At 39.8% G+C, this 16750-nt stretch overlaps 1 protein-coding gene, 1 non-coding gene and 1 pseudogene across 2 annotated transcripts; 1 reads left to right on the top strand and 2 right to left on the bottom strand.

Annotated features, from left to right (window-relative positions):
• Positions 1–5780: 5780 nt before the first annotated feature.
• Trnat-agu (transfer RNA threonine (anticodon AGU)) lies at positions 5781–5853 on the bottom strand. The gene has a single exon. It is a non-coding gene; the product is annotated as a tRNA-Thr (tRNA).
• A 2790-nt stretch (positions 5854–8643) lies between these two features.
• On the top strand, positions 8644–10555 carry LOC136277844 (sterol 26-hydroxylase, mitochondrial-like; annotated as a pseudogene).
• Positions 10556–10981: 426 nt separating this feature from the next.
• Positions 10982–16534, bottom strand: LOC136276940 (tetratricopeptide repeat protein 28-like). Its single transcript, XM_066160585.1, has 4 exons — positions 16243–16534; positions 14923–16128; positions 14503–14742; positions 10982–13782 (listed from the first exon to the last, which is right to left on the bottom strand). The coding sequence occupies exons 1-4, from the start codon at positions 16532–16534 to the stop codon at positions 10982–10984; spliced, it is 4539 nt and encodes a 1512-aa protein (XP_066016682.1).
• Between the last annotated feature and the right edge of the window lie 216 nt (positions 16535–16750).

Below are 16750 nucleotides of genomic sequence, written 5' to 3'. Positions count from 1 at the left end.
AAAGCACAGTGTATATGGGATGTACCCTCTAGACCTGAACAGTTGCATTAAATGATGCAACCAAAATAAAACGCTTGTAAAATGTAAATATTTGCACACATATTCACCCAGGAGTTTGCATTTGCTTGTGTGTACCATCTTCAGAATAGGCTCTGTGTTCATCTCTCTCGGGTGCATTGATAACTTTAATGCTGATTTAAGTTTGGTGAATTAAACCATTGCAAATGTTAAGTTTGTAAATCTGAGAAATAAGGTTCAGATTTTTTTTACAATATACCCTTATTTTTATTCTGAAATAGGGTGTGGCTTGTCATCATGGTAAATAACACTTTCACAAGAGAAATAGTTATCTCGTGTAAATGAACATCAGTGAAATTTGTTCTTACTACATCTGAATCAAGCACTGAATGCATGACAACATAAAATCAATGTGTTAAGTTTTCTAATATTTTCATTGCCAAGTTTCAAAATTGTTCTGTAGTATTTTGATCTTGAATGTTAACACAGTGGAAAAGAAACAACTTTTCAAGACCAGTTCCACCCAGTCTCCTTCACAGTGCAAACACCCCCCACCCAAACATGGTCACTTGACCATGGCATGTTGATGATCCATCGTGTTACCTAGTAATCTCTTTGATGAACGTCGTGAGCTAGGGTTCAGCCCGTGATAATAATCTTATTGCCTTGAAGTTCATCCCTCTGATGTAGAGTGGGTGTCCTGTGCCACTGTGCTTGATAAAGGGGGTCCCTTTTGTTGTAGTTGACCACAGTGACACCAGCATCATCTCAGGTCTGGTATTTGACAAAAAAATATGATACACACAGAAAATAGGTATAATCACAAAACTGAGAAAAAAGGCTGGACAAATAAGACTAGTTATTTACACAGTACCTGACTTAAAGGTATGAAACAATTGATGAGTCTCAAGGTTTCTTTGTGTGAGGGTTGTATGAACAAAGTCATTTTTTTCAGTGCTAGCTAGAGGCCCTCTAGGCATTGTTCTCTGAAATCATTTGACTATAAAGCAGAGATGTTTTTTGTCTCTCTACAAGCGTGATACAAAGAAAAAAGTCTCATTCCCCATAAGGAATCAAACCTCTGACCCTCAGATTGGTTTAGAGGGCAGTTTTCTTAACAGTCACTCTAATAATGGTTGCTCCACTCTTCAGTATAAATGCCTGATAAAATGCAGAAAGTGATATCGGTCAAAAAGTAGCTTTCAATCCCAAGATCTGATTGTTTATTCTCCCCTCTAGCTGCCAGACATTTCCTTGTAAATTAGTTATGAGAGATTGCATGGGACTAGAATCAAGATAGCAGCTCCTACCTGATAAGTTTGAATAATGAATAATGTATGGATATTATAGGGAGAAGTTTCATGCTAATCACCTCTAGGAGTTAAAGGGTTAAGTGTTTTCAAGTGTCTGTTCTGTTTTCATCTCGAACAAAACAAACCAAATTTTTGTAACAAATTAGTGTTATGTTATTATTTGTTATGCTCAAACAAAACTAACCACAACGGCCGAATAAAAATAGAATAACAGCATTATAAGCCAATGGGAATTCACAGGAAAAACAACTAAACTGCTTAAAGGGTAGGAAAAGTAAATGACCAAGTTTGGTTTACTTTTGCATCTGATTGGCTAATTAAGAGGGTGGAACAAATTTTCTAGACCAATCACAGGGAAAAATGCAACTTGGATAACTAAAATGATACTCAATTGAAAACTTGCTAACTAACCTCAGCCATTACTTTATTGAGTCGCTGAGAGCTCAACATGGAGCCTGTGTGAATGTTACTGCAAGTTGAGACAAACTCATTAACATGTATCAAGATTGATATATGAAAAGAGAACCTTCTTGATTGAAAAAAAAAATAATAATGAAAGGTCAAAGCTTGTAGCAACCATGCACACAATTTTGTGACACATATCCCACCTCCCTCACCCTCCAGTAGGTGGGTTGGGAAGTGTTTAACCACAAAGTGGTTGCACAAGGTATGTGTGGTGTCTGCACACTGTAGGGTTTAATATGAAAATGAGTCAGAGCTACTCTAGAATGCTCCAAATCTAGAATGAGCACCAGCAGTTCTATCTATAGAAGACAACTATTGCAAATTTTAATTATCACCCAGGTAGCTTTTATCATTGTCCACCATAGTGGATTTTAAAAAGAGGTTTTGATTTTTTGATCTAATGGAATCAGCTGTCTATTGTCTTGATGACTGCCTGGCATAGTTCATTTAAAGTTGCTTCACAGAGATTTTTATCAGCTTTACCTGCAAAAAAATATGAAAATTTTCAGCTCGACAGTTCACCTGCCTGTGTGACAAGGTTCTGATAATGTAAAAAGAAATTTGTTGGTCACCCTTAAGAGAAAAAGACAACCAGAGAAGTGAATCATATGCACCTCTTCCTTTTAAGTTCAACTCACTGTACAGTGATTCCGCTTGTTTCAAAAAGTCTACAGAGAAATCAATTGAGAGTAAAACATTATTAAAACTGGACATCTACTCAGAACAAAAAACACACAGTATAGAAGTAGCATTCAGTCAATTTGAGAAGAAAGAAATCCTAAAGATATGATTAACTTGCACAGAAACTAGGTCAGATCTAGGTACTGTAGCATGAAGTTTTCAAGTGAAAAGTGTCCAAAACAAAAGACATCTTTCATTACAGTTTGTCTTTAATAGAAATCAAGCATCCACAGGTGAAATTACTACTCTTACCTTGATATATAAAAAACTCCAAGTTTAAAAACTGGAAAGTGAATTACCTCATAGCTTAAAAGCACATGATTTACTTTTGGAGAGGTTCAGATTCTGCCCCGGTCAAGTCTCTGGAACAGACAACTGACTCAGTATAAAGTAGTTTCCAAGTTACTCCTAAAATATTTTCTACCAGTCAAATTAATTGATATAACTTTGTTTGCTGTTTAAGAGTACAAGGGTGTTCTAGGAATTCTGTCATCCTCTGGCCATCACTGCGTTTTCTTTTGAGATTTAGTGTTCTCTTCTCACAATACTGTTAGGTTTTTTTCAAAATTTTTCTCATCTTCCCTGAGACTAATATCATAAGTTGACAAGCCTGAGCCTGCATAAGATGAAAGTTTTTACAAAAGCAGATGTGAAACTGAGTATGCTCTTTTTGAATGTGGTGTTCTCTTTAAAAATAATAGAGAACTTAAGCAGAGATATTTCTGAGATGTGGACAGCAACTGAAAGAAGAATAAAACTCCTGGAGCCCTTAGACATCAATGTATCGGCTGCAAGTGAATAAAGTGGGTAAGTTTCTAAAGAAACTGTGGTGCTGCATCAGTAGGAGAGTATAGCAGGTAATTTAGTGTTAACAACTGAGTTGAGAACGTAAATTGGCCACTGTAAAGGCTAGAAAAGCTGACGTTTCGAGTGTTAGCCCTTTATCAGAGCAGAATTTTTACCCTTCACAGTGGCCAATTTATATTCACAACTCAGTTGTTAACACTAAATTACCTGCTACTGGCTGCAAGGTTGTTGTTGCATCTTTAACGTCAGTTGTAATACCAGTGCGCGCTGCAAAATAATTTTATGAATCTTGATTGAAATCATTGTTTCCAAGGTTTAATTTTGACCTGACCTCAGTTACGAAAAATAAATAAATAATGACCTAAATTTCATCCCTTAAATTATTCTTACTTACAGAGAAAGTTAAGAGGACTCTCCGTTTTCTCTGGTTTAGAATCTCGATCATCAAACAAATTTGTTTTGGAGAGCTTTTTGTCCGCTATTTTACTTTTACTGTAAATTCGAGAAATACCGGAGTTTAAGTTACACTTCATGTTACTGTACATGAATAAGAAATTGAGTTTTCCATCTTTTTCGGTGAAAAGAACTGGGCCCACAGCTGGGCGATGGTTGGCCGACTGTCGGCTGACAGATCTTCAACAGTCGGCTTACTGTTGGCCGACTGTGGATGTGGGGAGCTGTTCTTCACAATTACAAACATTTCTGAGTTGCTTTATTGCCTGATATGAAATGTTCACCATAACATGGCTGCGACTTTTACTTCAGTTGGACGATCAATAAGCATAATATTTTCTATAGAATTCTAGTTCTTCGGTGAAAAATCGCTGACAAGTGTGCTAAACGTAAGCACTAAAACATGGAACTATCTAAAACCACCTACAACCACCTACAACCATCTACAACCACCTCAAAAATTTCAACAACCACCTACAACCACCTAGGTGGTTTTAGATGGTTTTAGGTCGTTCCATGTTTTAGTACTTACGGTGTGCTAAAAGTTCCGGCTTCCACAGGTAGCCGGCTGTTATTTTTAGCCCTGTCATTAGTTATACATCACTTTGTGACACTTACTAGATTAATCAATATTTTTATTAACCCTAACTATGCTGGAAACATCTTAATTATTTGTACAGCTGTATACTTATATAGCCAAAGCCATAACAAATAAGGGCAATAGGAAGGCCAAAAGGCTATTGCATGTGTGATGCTATGAAATGGTTTGTATTGCACAAATGTCTCTGAACAGTCAATAATCCTATACCAGACAGTGCCATCAGCCTGTGATGCAAGTGAAATTTTTACATGAATCAGCTATCCTTCTCATTGAAACTACTTGCATAAATTAAATAGAACTCCTTAATTTTGCCATTTTGCAAGATTCATTCTTTGTAAACATTTAATTCCTATCACTTTACTCTGCTGCTGGCTTTAATCACTGGCTTCCCTCAAAGACCAGTTCTGGAAATTTCAATTGTTAAGCAAAAACCAATCATAAGAAGCGTAGTACAAAACCTGATTTGCTTCACTGTCACCTCCAGTTTTGGATCCTTAAGTAGGGAATGTACAAGTCTTGTTAATTCAGTGGGTAAGTAGCCAACTTTTTCATAGTCTGAGTAAGACATTACATGTACTGTGATTGCATTTTTGTCAAAGGGATTGTCAGGTTCAGCCTTAAGATTAGCAAAGATGTGTTTATTGTGTTCATCATAACACTTGTAGGCTTCCTGTAATGCTCTCCAGTATTATTCAGAATAGCGAGTTCTCATAACTTTAAAGGGTTAGACAATGTGTGATGTCTTCCATTGATTCATCCAGATCTGAGCTGGAATCCTCGCTACAATTTAAGTCATCCTAAGTGCATTATAATGAGCCACTACTCAACAATTTGTCATGTATCCATCATTTCATTTTGTCTTAAGTGTTAAACACTTAGGCAAAATGAAATAATGGATACATGACAAATTGTTGAGTAGTGGCTCATTATAATGCACTAATGATGACATAAATTGTAGCTTATTTGACCATTAAGGAATTTTTCAGCTGAAATGAGTTGCCAAAAGATCTTGGCAATGCACTTGCATGCCTCCTTGTATGTAATTTAGTACCAAATAAAGGGTGATTGCAATAAGCCCAACAGAGCAGCCAACCAAGATAATGGGTATTTTAGCCCTTTAACTCCCAAAATCTGATTTCAGTGAAGGAAATCATGTTGGCCAATCAGGGGAAAGGAAAATACCCTGAAGAGTCAATGAGAACTCAAAGTAAAATGAACCAAATTGCCCAATGTGTAGGAAAATGCAAGAGAGTGCATCTGATTGGTTGAGAGAGTGGCACAAATTTTCTGGACCAATCACAGAGCAAAGTAAAGCTAAAACAGAACAATCCCAGATCACAGTACTTTTGATGCTTAATTAAAATTTGCTGAAATTAGAAGATCCTCGCAGCTAAGAACACTACTGAAACTAGTAGTTGTAAGTAGGACCTGAAAAAAATTTCAGGCCCGTACGGGATTTGAACCCATGACCTCTGCGATACTGGTGCAGCGCTCTACCAATTGAGCTAACAAGCCAACTGGGAGCTGGTCAATGAATTGGGTAGAAATAAACATCCGAGTGAATGAAGATTTTAGATATATGAAAATTCACATATTTGCACTGCGGTGGAAAGATGAAATTAGAAGATCCTCGCAGCTAAGAACACTACTGAAACTAGTAGTTGTAAGTAGGACCTGAAAAAAATTTCAGGCCCGTACGGGATTTGAACCCATGACCTCTGCGATACCGGTGCAGCGCTCTACCAATTGAGCTAACAAGCCAACTGGGAGCTGGTCAATGAATTGGGTAGAAATAAACATCCGAGTGAATGAAGATTTTAGATATATGAAAATTCACATATTTGCACTGCGGTGGAAAGATGAAATTAGAAGATCCTCCTCCTCCTCTAAAATTTGCTCTTCTAACACTGTTCAGGAACCAGTTTGTTATGGAGTACTATGGAGAAGTCATGAACTACAAAGATTTTCAGGAGAGAGCAGAGCATTATGACAGAGAAAACAAAAGTCACTACAGTTAATATTTCATGACATTGAGAGCCAATGAGGTAAGGAGTGGAAATCTTAACCTTTTCTAAGTTCTCTCCTAAATAAGTTTCCATTCCAGTAGGCCATAATTGCCCATCTTAAAAGAAGTGCCTTCCCCCGGCCCTCCTCCCTTACTTTCCTAAATAATAGGGATACAAGGAAAACCTGTTTCTATGCCAATTTATTTACAACTTTTTAAGTTGCAACCATAGTGGAATCAGTACATGAGGATAGTAAGCACCCTCTAAAAACAGTGCCCTTCCTTTTAGCTGAAATATTAAATATTTTATTGAAGTATGAAACATGGAGGTGGACAAATCATAATATTATATGATTTTGTCGCTTAATGAGTTATAGCTTCTTAAAATTCTTCTTTGTGTAGTTAATTGATGCCACCTACAAGGGGAACTTAATTGTCTTAGTCTATCAACTACAGCTGTGACTCAGACTGTGAAACTCAAAAGGTAATGTAACTGTTCAGTCCATTTTACCATTTTATAATATGGTTCATAAAGCCAGCTTTTCACTTCTTTTCCTGAAGTAAACTACTGTAGATATATTGAGAGGAAACTGAAAGAAAACACATCAACAGCCATACTTAAATCCTTTAACCCCTAAGAGTGACCAGCATTTACTTTCTCCTTAAAATATCACCCCTGAATTGTGCATTAACCTTTAACTCCCAGAGGTAATGAACATGGAATGTCTCCCCTTAATATCCTTACATTATCCAGTAAAGCAATAATGAGAAAACTCAAACTTATCAGGTTTAAGTTTTTATCTTGATCTAGCATCAAATTCTTGTAACTAATTTTACAAGGAAATGTTTAGCAGCTAGGGAGGAGAATTAACAATCAGATCTTGGGAGTTGAAGGGCTAATGTCATGAGAATAAAAGAAATGATTATCAATAGAAGAAGCTCTTGATTGTTAAACAAATTCTCCTAATCAGCACCTTAGGAATGTTTAGAGAACAGTGGGGAGAATATGCAAACTGATGTTAGACTGTAAAGGGTTAAGGTCACATGTTTTTTTTGTAATTCAGGCTTTTCTGTTTTTTCTCAATTTAAGCAACCCCACTTATCACAAGCTCCCCAAGGAGGAGACGTGAAAAGCAAACACGGAACCTGTCAAATGGAAACTCCCTTTGGCCTAAAAATGTGTCGCCTCTTTTGTCAAATTTGAGGCAGGTTTAGAAAACGTGATCTAACAAAAGGATAGAAGAAATCCAATATTATTTCACCAACCAGACTGCAAATTGATGTCTATGATATAAATTTGCAAATGAAATTTGCGGCAACTTTTTTGCTGTTTTAAAAAACTGTTATTACAATTTATTTTTTAACTCAAAATACATTATTCTCTAATTTTGATTCAAGTTGGAAGATGAGGTTGAGAAACTTCTGGGTGAACACAGAGGGTTGGTGCACAGTGACCAGGCATTCAGGCTGTCCAGATTGATGGTGTGGGCGGAGACTATAGAGCAGAGGATAACGCTTCTGAAAATCCTTCAGGTATTTAATCCGGTATTTAATCAGGTATTTAATAGGAATTTAATAGGAATTTAATATTCGAAATGACTCAGCTTTCAAATATTCGCTGCAGCGTACACAGTTTTAGATAACCAACGAATTGTTTCACTTTGACCCACTTTCCCGCCGACGACGCACAACAGTTTCTCAAAACCACTGATGAATAACCTCGCTCACAAACTTATTAGTCTCTTCTCAGCAAGCGGCAGCTGGTTACTGAAAAATACAAACAGCGTTCACAAAGTTAGGTGACCACCTTAAAAAAAAAGTTGGGGTGAGAACAACGATAAAGAGGCAAAGTTTCCAGTGAAACTACTATCTACCTCAACGCTAAATGAGTTATAGGTTTATCCATAGATAACAAAGAAACCATAAGAAGTGGGCTGTCTGAAAAGACCCATTTCAGGTTTATGCAAGTTTTCGAAAATGTGTGGACAATTTCAAGTTAAAATATCCCTGTCTTGTGCCTTTCAGTTACGTTGATTTATACGCACAGGATGTGTAGCTCAAGTTTGCTGAAACTTTAGCTTAACTGATGTTGTCGTTATTGAAGTACTCCACTGTGTTGGTGAACCTTGGATTACGTAACGAATTGTTGAGTTGGCCCGTTGCGTTACCCCGCTGTGGAGTGCGTGGCCATTCTCTAGTTATCAAAATCTTATAGATCTTCGCTACGTCAAATCCAGGTTCCATACTTGTGCGAATGATTCCTTTCATCTACGGAGCTATGATAGCTGAAGTTCTTTGAGATGGCCTTTATTGTTAGAACGAAAAGTAATCCCTCTCTCGTTGTCTCATTTTGTTCATGCTCAAACAAAACCATGGTCTCCGTGGTTTTCTGCCATCGACATCAATGTGTTCTCTTTTGTCCATTTCAGTCGAAGATGCACCAAATACAAAACCTTTTTCAGAAATCCAGGTCCGCTCCGTCTTCCAGTTTTCGTAACAGCTTGAACGTTCTTCGTGGGAACGAAAGGTCTGCCCGTTGGAAAGCGATTTTATGAAATCCAAGCAGAAAATGTCAAGAAATATGTGAAAGTATTCTGCAACAAACTACCAGGCGTCGACATTATTAAGTTTCCGTCTCTAAATTTCTACCGGGAGAAAAGGAAGAAAAAATTTTTGTTTTTGTTTTTTTGGCCGATGGTGGAGAATGGTACAAGCTACGAAGCGTCCTGAGCAAAAGAATGCTTCGACCGAAAGAAGTAGCCGACTATACTCCGGTTTTCAATAAAATTATCGGCGATTTTACTCACCGATTACAATCATCAGTTCGAGAGCCTAGTGGGTCAGAGAAAGAAAACGAAGTTTGTGAACTCGATAATTAACTTTTGAAATGGTCGTTTGAGTCTGTGGCGGAGATGTTGTTTGACAAAAGGTTTGGTTGTCTTGAAGAGGAAATAATCAAAGAGGAACAGACCTTCATAAAAGCCGTCGGATTATATCTGGTGAATGCGTTCGAGGTCGGTTTTTTCCTACTTGGTTTTACAAGATCTACGAGACCCAGAAATTTAAAAAGTTTTTTCGATAATTTTGACACGATGTACGAGTACGCCGAACTATTTATCGGGAGAAGAATCAAGGAACTGGAGGAGAAGTCATGCAAGCCATCAAAGGAAACAGAGCGTGACCGAGCTGGCTCTGGCCAGCGGAAAGCTGACGAAGGATGACCTGGTAGGAAATTCTACCTTTGCAACGTCGGAAACGCCCTCTCGTAGGCCATACCCGAGGGCCTGGTTACGAGAGACCCTCTGCCTATATCCTGTTCTCTCTGCTATCCTTCGAAGACCGAAAGAAGACATAATATTAGGGGGGCTACCATATCCCTGGGGGCACTGCTCAAGTTGAGTTCCTTGTTCACCGAATGGGGCGAGATGAGAGTATATTTGAAGATGCTGAAACGTTTAAACCGGAGAGATGGTTGCGAAACAAAGATACCGCTTGAATCAAATCAGCAAAAGCTTTCGCTTCTCTTCCATTTGGATTCGGAACGAGTATGTGCCTCGGTCGACGTATTTCCGAGTTAGAGCTCCATTTGCTGATGGCCAGAATCGTGCAGCAGTTTGACATCTCTTACTCACCGGAGGCAGAGAATGTGGAGCCGTTCATAAGAGGGGTAACCATTTGTGACAGACCTGTTAGAGTGCAGTTTGTTGGTCAACAAAGTGCAATCCCCAACATAAATTTTCTTTTGGTAATAAATGAACCTTTTCGAGACGTTCACTTGATAAAACGGAGCGAAACAGAGGCAGCAGAGGGAAAGTGAAGGATAATGAGTATACAAAAGTATCTATAAGCATACAAGAGTCTGTGTGAGGATACAACAGTATCTACGCATAGGGCTATCGATTAACCCTTTACACCCTAACATCAGTATGCATATTCTCCATACTGTTTTCTAGACATTTCCAAGGGTGCTGACAAGGAGATTTTGCCTAATAATCAAGAGCTCCTGTACTTGTGGATCATTCCATTACTCTCATGACCTTAATGTTTGATTCAGGAGTGATACTGTAAAGAGAAATTAGATTCTAGTCACTCTTAGGGGTTAAAGGGTTAAATTGATAGAATTACAGAGGTATCTATGAGAATGCAAGGGTTTTCATTATAATACATGTGTATCTATTTTTTCTTTTCTTTAAATGTCTTTATTTTGGCATGTTAAACCACAATATTTCTCGACAAAAGGTTTGCAAGAAATTTCCAAAAATTTAAGCCTAGAAAAAACTTATTTTCCAAGTTACACATGTGTTTAAAAGTCTCTTGAATTGAGTAGCTAATCACCTTTGAAAAACGATGAAAATTTTTCTTTCCTTGACGAACTAATTGTGTTCGAAACCTAAACATTGTCATACTTTGCTTGGCGAAATGAGTGACTCAAAAAAAAATTGGAGTTTTTTTTAACTTCGGAATTCTTATAAAGAGAGAGGTCTGAGGAGCATTTTACAGAAATGCTTTCCTTCGTGTATCGGTCCGAGTTGTCCTTCGCAGATGGCGTCCTCTTTCTACAGGCTAGTAATTAAATAGTTCCGAGCTTTACTAAGTTCAGTTCATTCTGCTACAGAGGTTTTATCAAAGTCATTGCTCTTAAGGTGCGCTGGGCACCGGCCAATTTCTAAAATCAAATGTCACGTTGTCGCCAATGATCATAAATGGCGCCCATTGAGAAACTTTGTCAAAGCCGTTATTTCTCATCCACTTCCTGGCCTTGTGGAGAGATTCACTGGCGCTTTCACCGCTGAACAAATGTTTGTAGAAACAAGTCATGAACTGCTCTGTGGCTGTGTCGTCCAGAGCCCATCGTGCCGCTAACACTGAACGAGCTCCGGATCCTAAGAACGCTCGGGCAATTCCAATAACTCCCTCGGTTCTAATCTGTCCACGAGCACTGTGGCAACAACTAAGCACCACTAGTTTAGCTCGCAACTGAGTTTTTGAAATATCCGCCATCGTCAAAAGATAATCTTCTTCTCGAGGAAAAGGTGGGAGTGGGGAAGGGTGCTCAGGAGAAAGAGCAATCTCCCCTCTTTCTGCATCACCATGGGCAGCAATGTGTATCAGGCTCACTGACTTCATCGATTGGAGTACAGAATGCTTTTTCGCGGAGTCTCCTATCAAAGGCGTTACCCCAAGAAGTCTTCCAATCATCTCTGCTTCCTTTCTTGCACACGACAATGGTGTTATATTTCTGAGCCTTCCCTTGTGAATCACCTTTCCAACCACAGGGTCACCCACTATCAGTGCCCCGGTCTGACTGTGATAGTCTGGAGGACTGTCTTGAACAAACTTGAGAGTCGTGAGAGAGGGAATCAGCCGAATCCTGCATGTCTCTGATAAATACTTGCCTCCTTCGTCAGCCAAGGCTGCAAATGGCACTTGGTACACACAGGAATCAGGGACAATTATGATCTCGGGCTGCTTCAGTAAACTGGCCACAGGAGCGATGATTATCTTGTAACACAAGTGAAGACTTGTTTTGAAATCTTCGGCATCATAGTCACGCAGGACTGAGCGGTTGTCGTAGTGAAGTGACATCAGTTCGGTGTCATCTAAAGATCGATCTTCGCATTTCTGTTCTGGTAAAATGGCGTAACTGCGGAAGGCTTCTTTAAAATACTCATCTAAATCAGGGACTATTCCGGTCACCTGGTTTTGGTCCAGGTTCACTTTCTTTTCTGAAAAATGAATAGCTCCCGTTGCTTTAATGATCCAAAACCGTACCTCATTTTTACCAACCGAAATGTACAGGCATGCACAGTCTGCTTCTTTTGTGATGATCCCTTGAATGCCACACCAAGATTGTGGATCGCTTGAGATCTGCTCTTGAACAGAGTACTGAGTTGCCATCAAGTCGGCCAGGCCTTTTGCCCTTCTCAGCTCTTCGACGTAAAGGGCATCTTGCGGCTTTCCAGTGGAAGAAAGCAACCTACTGAACAAGTTGTAGGGAAAGGTGCCGTGCTTTTCTAAAAGAAATATCTGAAACTGATCGCTTTCTTTAAGAAAACCTCTCAAAGTTTCGAACTTTTGGATGCCTTGAAAAAGATACGAAGAAGCCTCTTCAAGACGACCTTGTGACACCTTTAACGCCGATAGATGACAAAGACAGTGAAACTCGTTCAAGTTGTGTCCAATATCCTTACTTAATAGGAGAGTCTGCTTAATGTATTCTTCGGCCATGTCATATTTACCAAGCGATTGGAAACACAAACCTAAATAGTTGTAGTTGAGTACTACTCCTTCTCTCTCACCGATTTCCATGTCAATTGTAAGGGCTTTCTCAAAGTATTCCTGAGCCTTGTCATATTCACCGCGCTTAAGAGAAATTAGACCAAGGTGTCTGTAATCTTCTGCTTCTCCGCTTCTATCAGCAATACACTTTCTAACTGCCATTGCCTTCTTAAGATAGTCTTCGGCCTTTGCATACTTGCCAAGTGAGAAAAACAAAGTTGTGAGGTTTCCATAGATTGTTGCTTCTCCATTCCTGTCACCAATTTTTATATTGATAGCGAGTGCTTTCTCCTGATATCCTCGGGCCTTGTCATATTGACCAAGTAATTGGAACAAAATTCCTAGGTTTCCATAGATTGTTGCTTCTCCATTCCTGTCACCAATTTCTATACTGATAGCGAGTGCTTTCTCATGATATTCTCGGGCCTTGTCATATTGACTGAGTGATTCGAACACAGTTCCTAGGTTTCCGTAGCTTGTTGCTTCTCCATTCCTGTTACCAATTTCTATTCTGATAGCGAGTGCTTTCTCTTGATATTCTCGGACCTTTTCATATTGACCAAATGATTGGAACAAAGTTCCTAAGTTTCCGTAGCTTGTTGCTTCTCCATTCCTGTCACCAATTTCTATTCTGATAGGGAGTGCTTTCTCGTGATATTCTCGGGCCTTTTCATATTGACCAAATGATTGGAACAAAGTTCCGAGGTTTCCGTAGCTTGATGCTTCTCCATTCCTGTCACCAATTTCTATTCTGATAGCGAGCGCTTTCTCCTGATATTTTCGGGCCTCGTCATATTGACCTAGTGACTGGAACAAAGTTCCTAGGTTTCCGTAGCTTGTTGCTTCTCCAGTCCTGTCACCAATTTCTATTTTGAAAGCGAGTGCTTTCTCCTGATATTCTCGGGCCTTGTCATATTGACCGATTGATTGGAACAAAGTTCCGAGGTTTCTGTAGCTTGTTGCTTCTCCATTCCTGTCACCAATTTCTACTCTTTTAACGAGTGCTTTCTCCTGATATTCTCGGGCCTTTTCATATTGACAGAGTAATTGGAACAAAGTTCCTAGGTTTCCATACCTTGTTGCTTCTCCATTCCTGTCACCAATTTCTCTACTGATAGCGAGTGCTTTCTCCTGATATTCTCGGGCCTTGTCATATTGACCTAGTAATTGGAGCAAAGTTCCTAGGTTTCCGTAGCCTGATGCTTCTCCATTCTTGTCACCAAGTTCTATTCTGATAGCGAGTGCTTTCTCATGATATTTTCGGGCCTTGTCATATTGACCGAGTGATTGGAACAAAGTTCCAAGGTTTCCGTAGTTTGTTGCTTCTCCATTTCTGTCACCAATTTCTATACTGATAGCGAGTGCTTTCTCATGATATTTTCGGGCCTTGTCATATTGACCGAGTGATTGGAACAAAGTTCCAAGGTTTCCGTAGTTTGTTGCTTCTCCATTTCTGTCACCAATTTCTATTTTGAAAGCGAGTGCTTTCTCCTGATATTCTCGTGCCTTGTCATATTGACCGAGTGATTGGAACAAAGTTCCGAGGTTTCCGTAGTTTGTTGCTTCTCCATTCCTGTCACCAATTTCTATACTGATAGCGAGTGCTTTCTCATGATATTTTCGGGCCTTGTCATATTGACCGAGTGATTGGAACAAAGTTCCAAGGTTTCCGTAGTTTGTTGCTTCTCCATTTCTGTCACCAATTTCTATTTTGAAAGCGAGTGCTTTCTCCTGATATTCTCGGGCCTTGTCATATTGACCCAGTGACTGGAACAAAGTTCCTAGGTTTCCGTAGCTTGTGGCTTCTCCATTCCTGTCACCAATTTCTATTTTGATAGCGAGTGCTTTCTCATGATATTTTCGGGCCTTGTCATATTGACCGAGTGATTGGAACAAAGTTCCGAGGTTTCCGTAGTTTGTTGCTTCTTCATTCCTGTCACCAATTTCTATATTGATAGCGGTTGCTTTCTCCAGATATTCTCGGGCCTTGTCATATTGACCTAGTGACTGGAACAAAGTTCCGAGGTTTCCGTGGCTTGTTGCTTCTCCATTTCTGTCACCAATTTCTATATTGGTAGCGAGTGCTTTCTTCAGATATTCTCGGGCCTTGTCATATTGACCTAGTGAGTGGAACAAAGTTCCTAGTTTTCCGTAGCTTGTTGCTTCTCCATTCCTGTCACCAGTATCTATATTGATGCCGAGTGCTTTCTCCTGATATTCTCGGGCCTTGTCATATTGACCCAGTGACTGGAACAAAGCTCCTAGGTTTCCGTAGCTTGTGGCTTCTCCATTCCTGTCACCAATTTCTATTCTGATAGCGAGTGCTTTCTCTTGATATTCTCGGGCGTTGTCAAGTTGACCGGATGATCGGAACAAAAATCCTAAGTTTCCGTAGCTTGTGGCTTCTCCATTCCTGTTACCAATTACTATATTGGTAGCGAGCGCTTTCTCCTGATATTTTCGGGCCTTGTCATATTGACCTAGTGCTTGGAACAAAGCTCCTAGTTCTCCGTAGCTTGTGGCTTCTCCATTCCTGTCACCAATATCTATATTGATAGCGAGTGCTTTCTCCTGATATTCTCGGGCCTTGTCATATTGACCGGATGATCGGAACAAAGTTCCGAGGTTTCCGTAGCTTGTTGCTTCTCCATTCCTGTCACCAGTATCTATATTGATGCCGAGTGCTTTCTCCTGATATTCTCGCGACTTGTGATATTGACCCAGTGACTGGAACAAAGTTCCTAGGTTTCCGTAGCTTGTGGCTTCTCCATTCCTGTCACCAATTTCTATTCTGATAGCGAGTGCTTTCTCCTGATATTCTCGGGCCTTTTCATATTGACCTAGTGATTGGAACAAAGTTCCGAGGTTTCCGTAGCTTGTTGCTTCTCCATTCCTGTCACCAATTTCTATTCTGATAGCGAGTGCTTTCTTCTGATATTCGCGGGCCTGGTCATATTGACCAGATGATCGGATCAAAGTTCCGAGGTTTCCGTAGCTTGTTGCTTCTCCATTCCTGTCACCAATTTCTATTCTGATAGCGAGTGCTTTCTCTTGATATTCTCGGGCGTTGTCAAGTTGACCGGATGATCGGAACAAAAATCCTAGGTTTCCGTAGCTTGTGGCTTCTCCATTCCTGTCACCAATTTCTATATTGGTAGCGAGCGCTTTCTCCTGATATTTTCGGGCCTCGTCATATTGACCTAGTGCTTGGAACAAAGCTCCTAGTTCTCCGTAGCTTGTTGCTTCTCCATTCCTGTCACCAATATCTATATTGAAAGCGAGTGCTTTCTCCTGATATTCTCGGGCCTTTTCATATTGACCTAGTGATTGGAACAAAGTTCCGAGGTTTCTGTAGCTTGTTGCTTCTCCATTCCTGTCACCAATTTCTATTCTGATAGCGAGTGCTTTGTCTTGATATTCTCGGGCCTTGTGATATTGACCCAGTGACTGGAACAAAGTTCCTAGGTTTCCGTAGCTTGTGGCTTCTCCATTCCTGTCACCAATTTCTATTTTGATAGCGAGCGCTTTCTCCTGATATTCTCGGGCCTTGTCATATTGACCGAGTGATTGGAACAAAGTTCCGAGGTTTCCGTAGCTTGTTGCTTCTCCATTCCTGTCACCAATTTCTATTTTGAAAGCGAGTGCCTTCTCCTGATATTCTCGGGCCTTGTCGTATTGACCTAATGACTGGAACAAAGCTCCTAGGTTTCCGTAGCTTGTTGCTTCGCCATCCCTGTCGCCAATTTCTATATTGATAGCGAGTGCTTTCTCCTGATATTCTCGGGCCTTGTCATATTGACTATACGATTGCAACATTACTCCGAGCTTTGCGTAACATAGTGCCTGGCCATGTGTGTTTCCCATCGTTTTCATTATTTTGGTTGCTGATTCGTAAAGTTTCCTGGACTCCATTACTTAATTTTGTACCTGAAGTATTTCTGCCAGTTTTAAATGTAGCCATCCTTTTTCAGCGGTGTCATTAAAGTCCAAGTATAGGAGGAGTTCCTTGATGTATTTTTCTGTACTTGTGTAATCCTTTATATAAAGGTAAGCACGGATTATTTTCCTGTAGATGGCTCGGAACATAAAGTTTGCCAATGAACTATCGATAGCCTGCGCCTGACTGTG

Source organism: Pocillopora verrucosa, chromosome 13 (genome assembly GCF_036669915.1).
Source record: "Pocillopora verrucosa isolate sample1 chromosome 13, ASM3666991v2, whole genome shotgun sequence".
Lineage (NCBI taxonomy): Eukaryota > Metazoa > Cnidaria > Anthozoa > Scleractinia > Pocilloporidae > Pocillopora > Pocillopora verrucosa.
The sequence above is the reverse complement of the archived record's forward strand: the minus strand, read 5'-3'. Positions and strand labels throughout refer to the sequence as shown.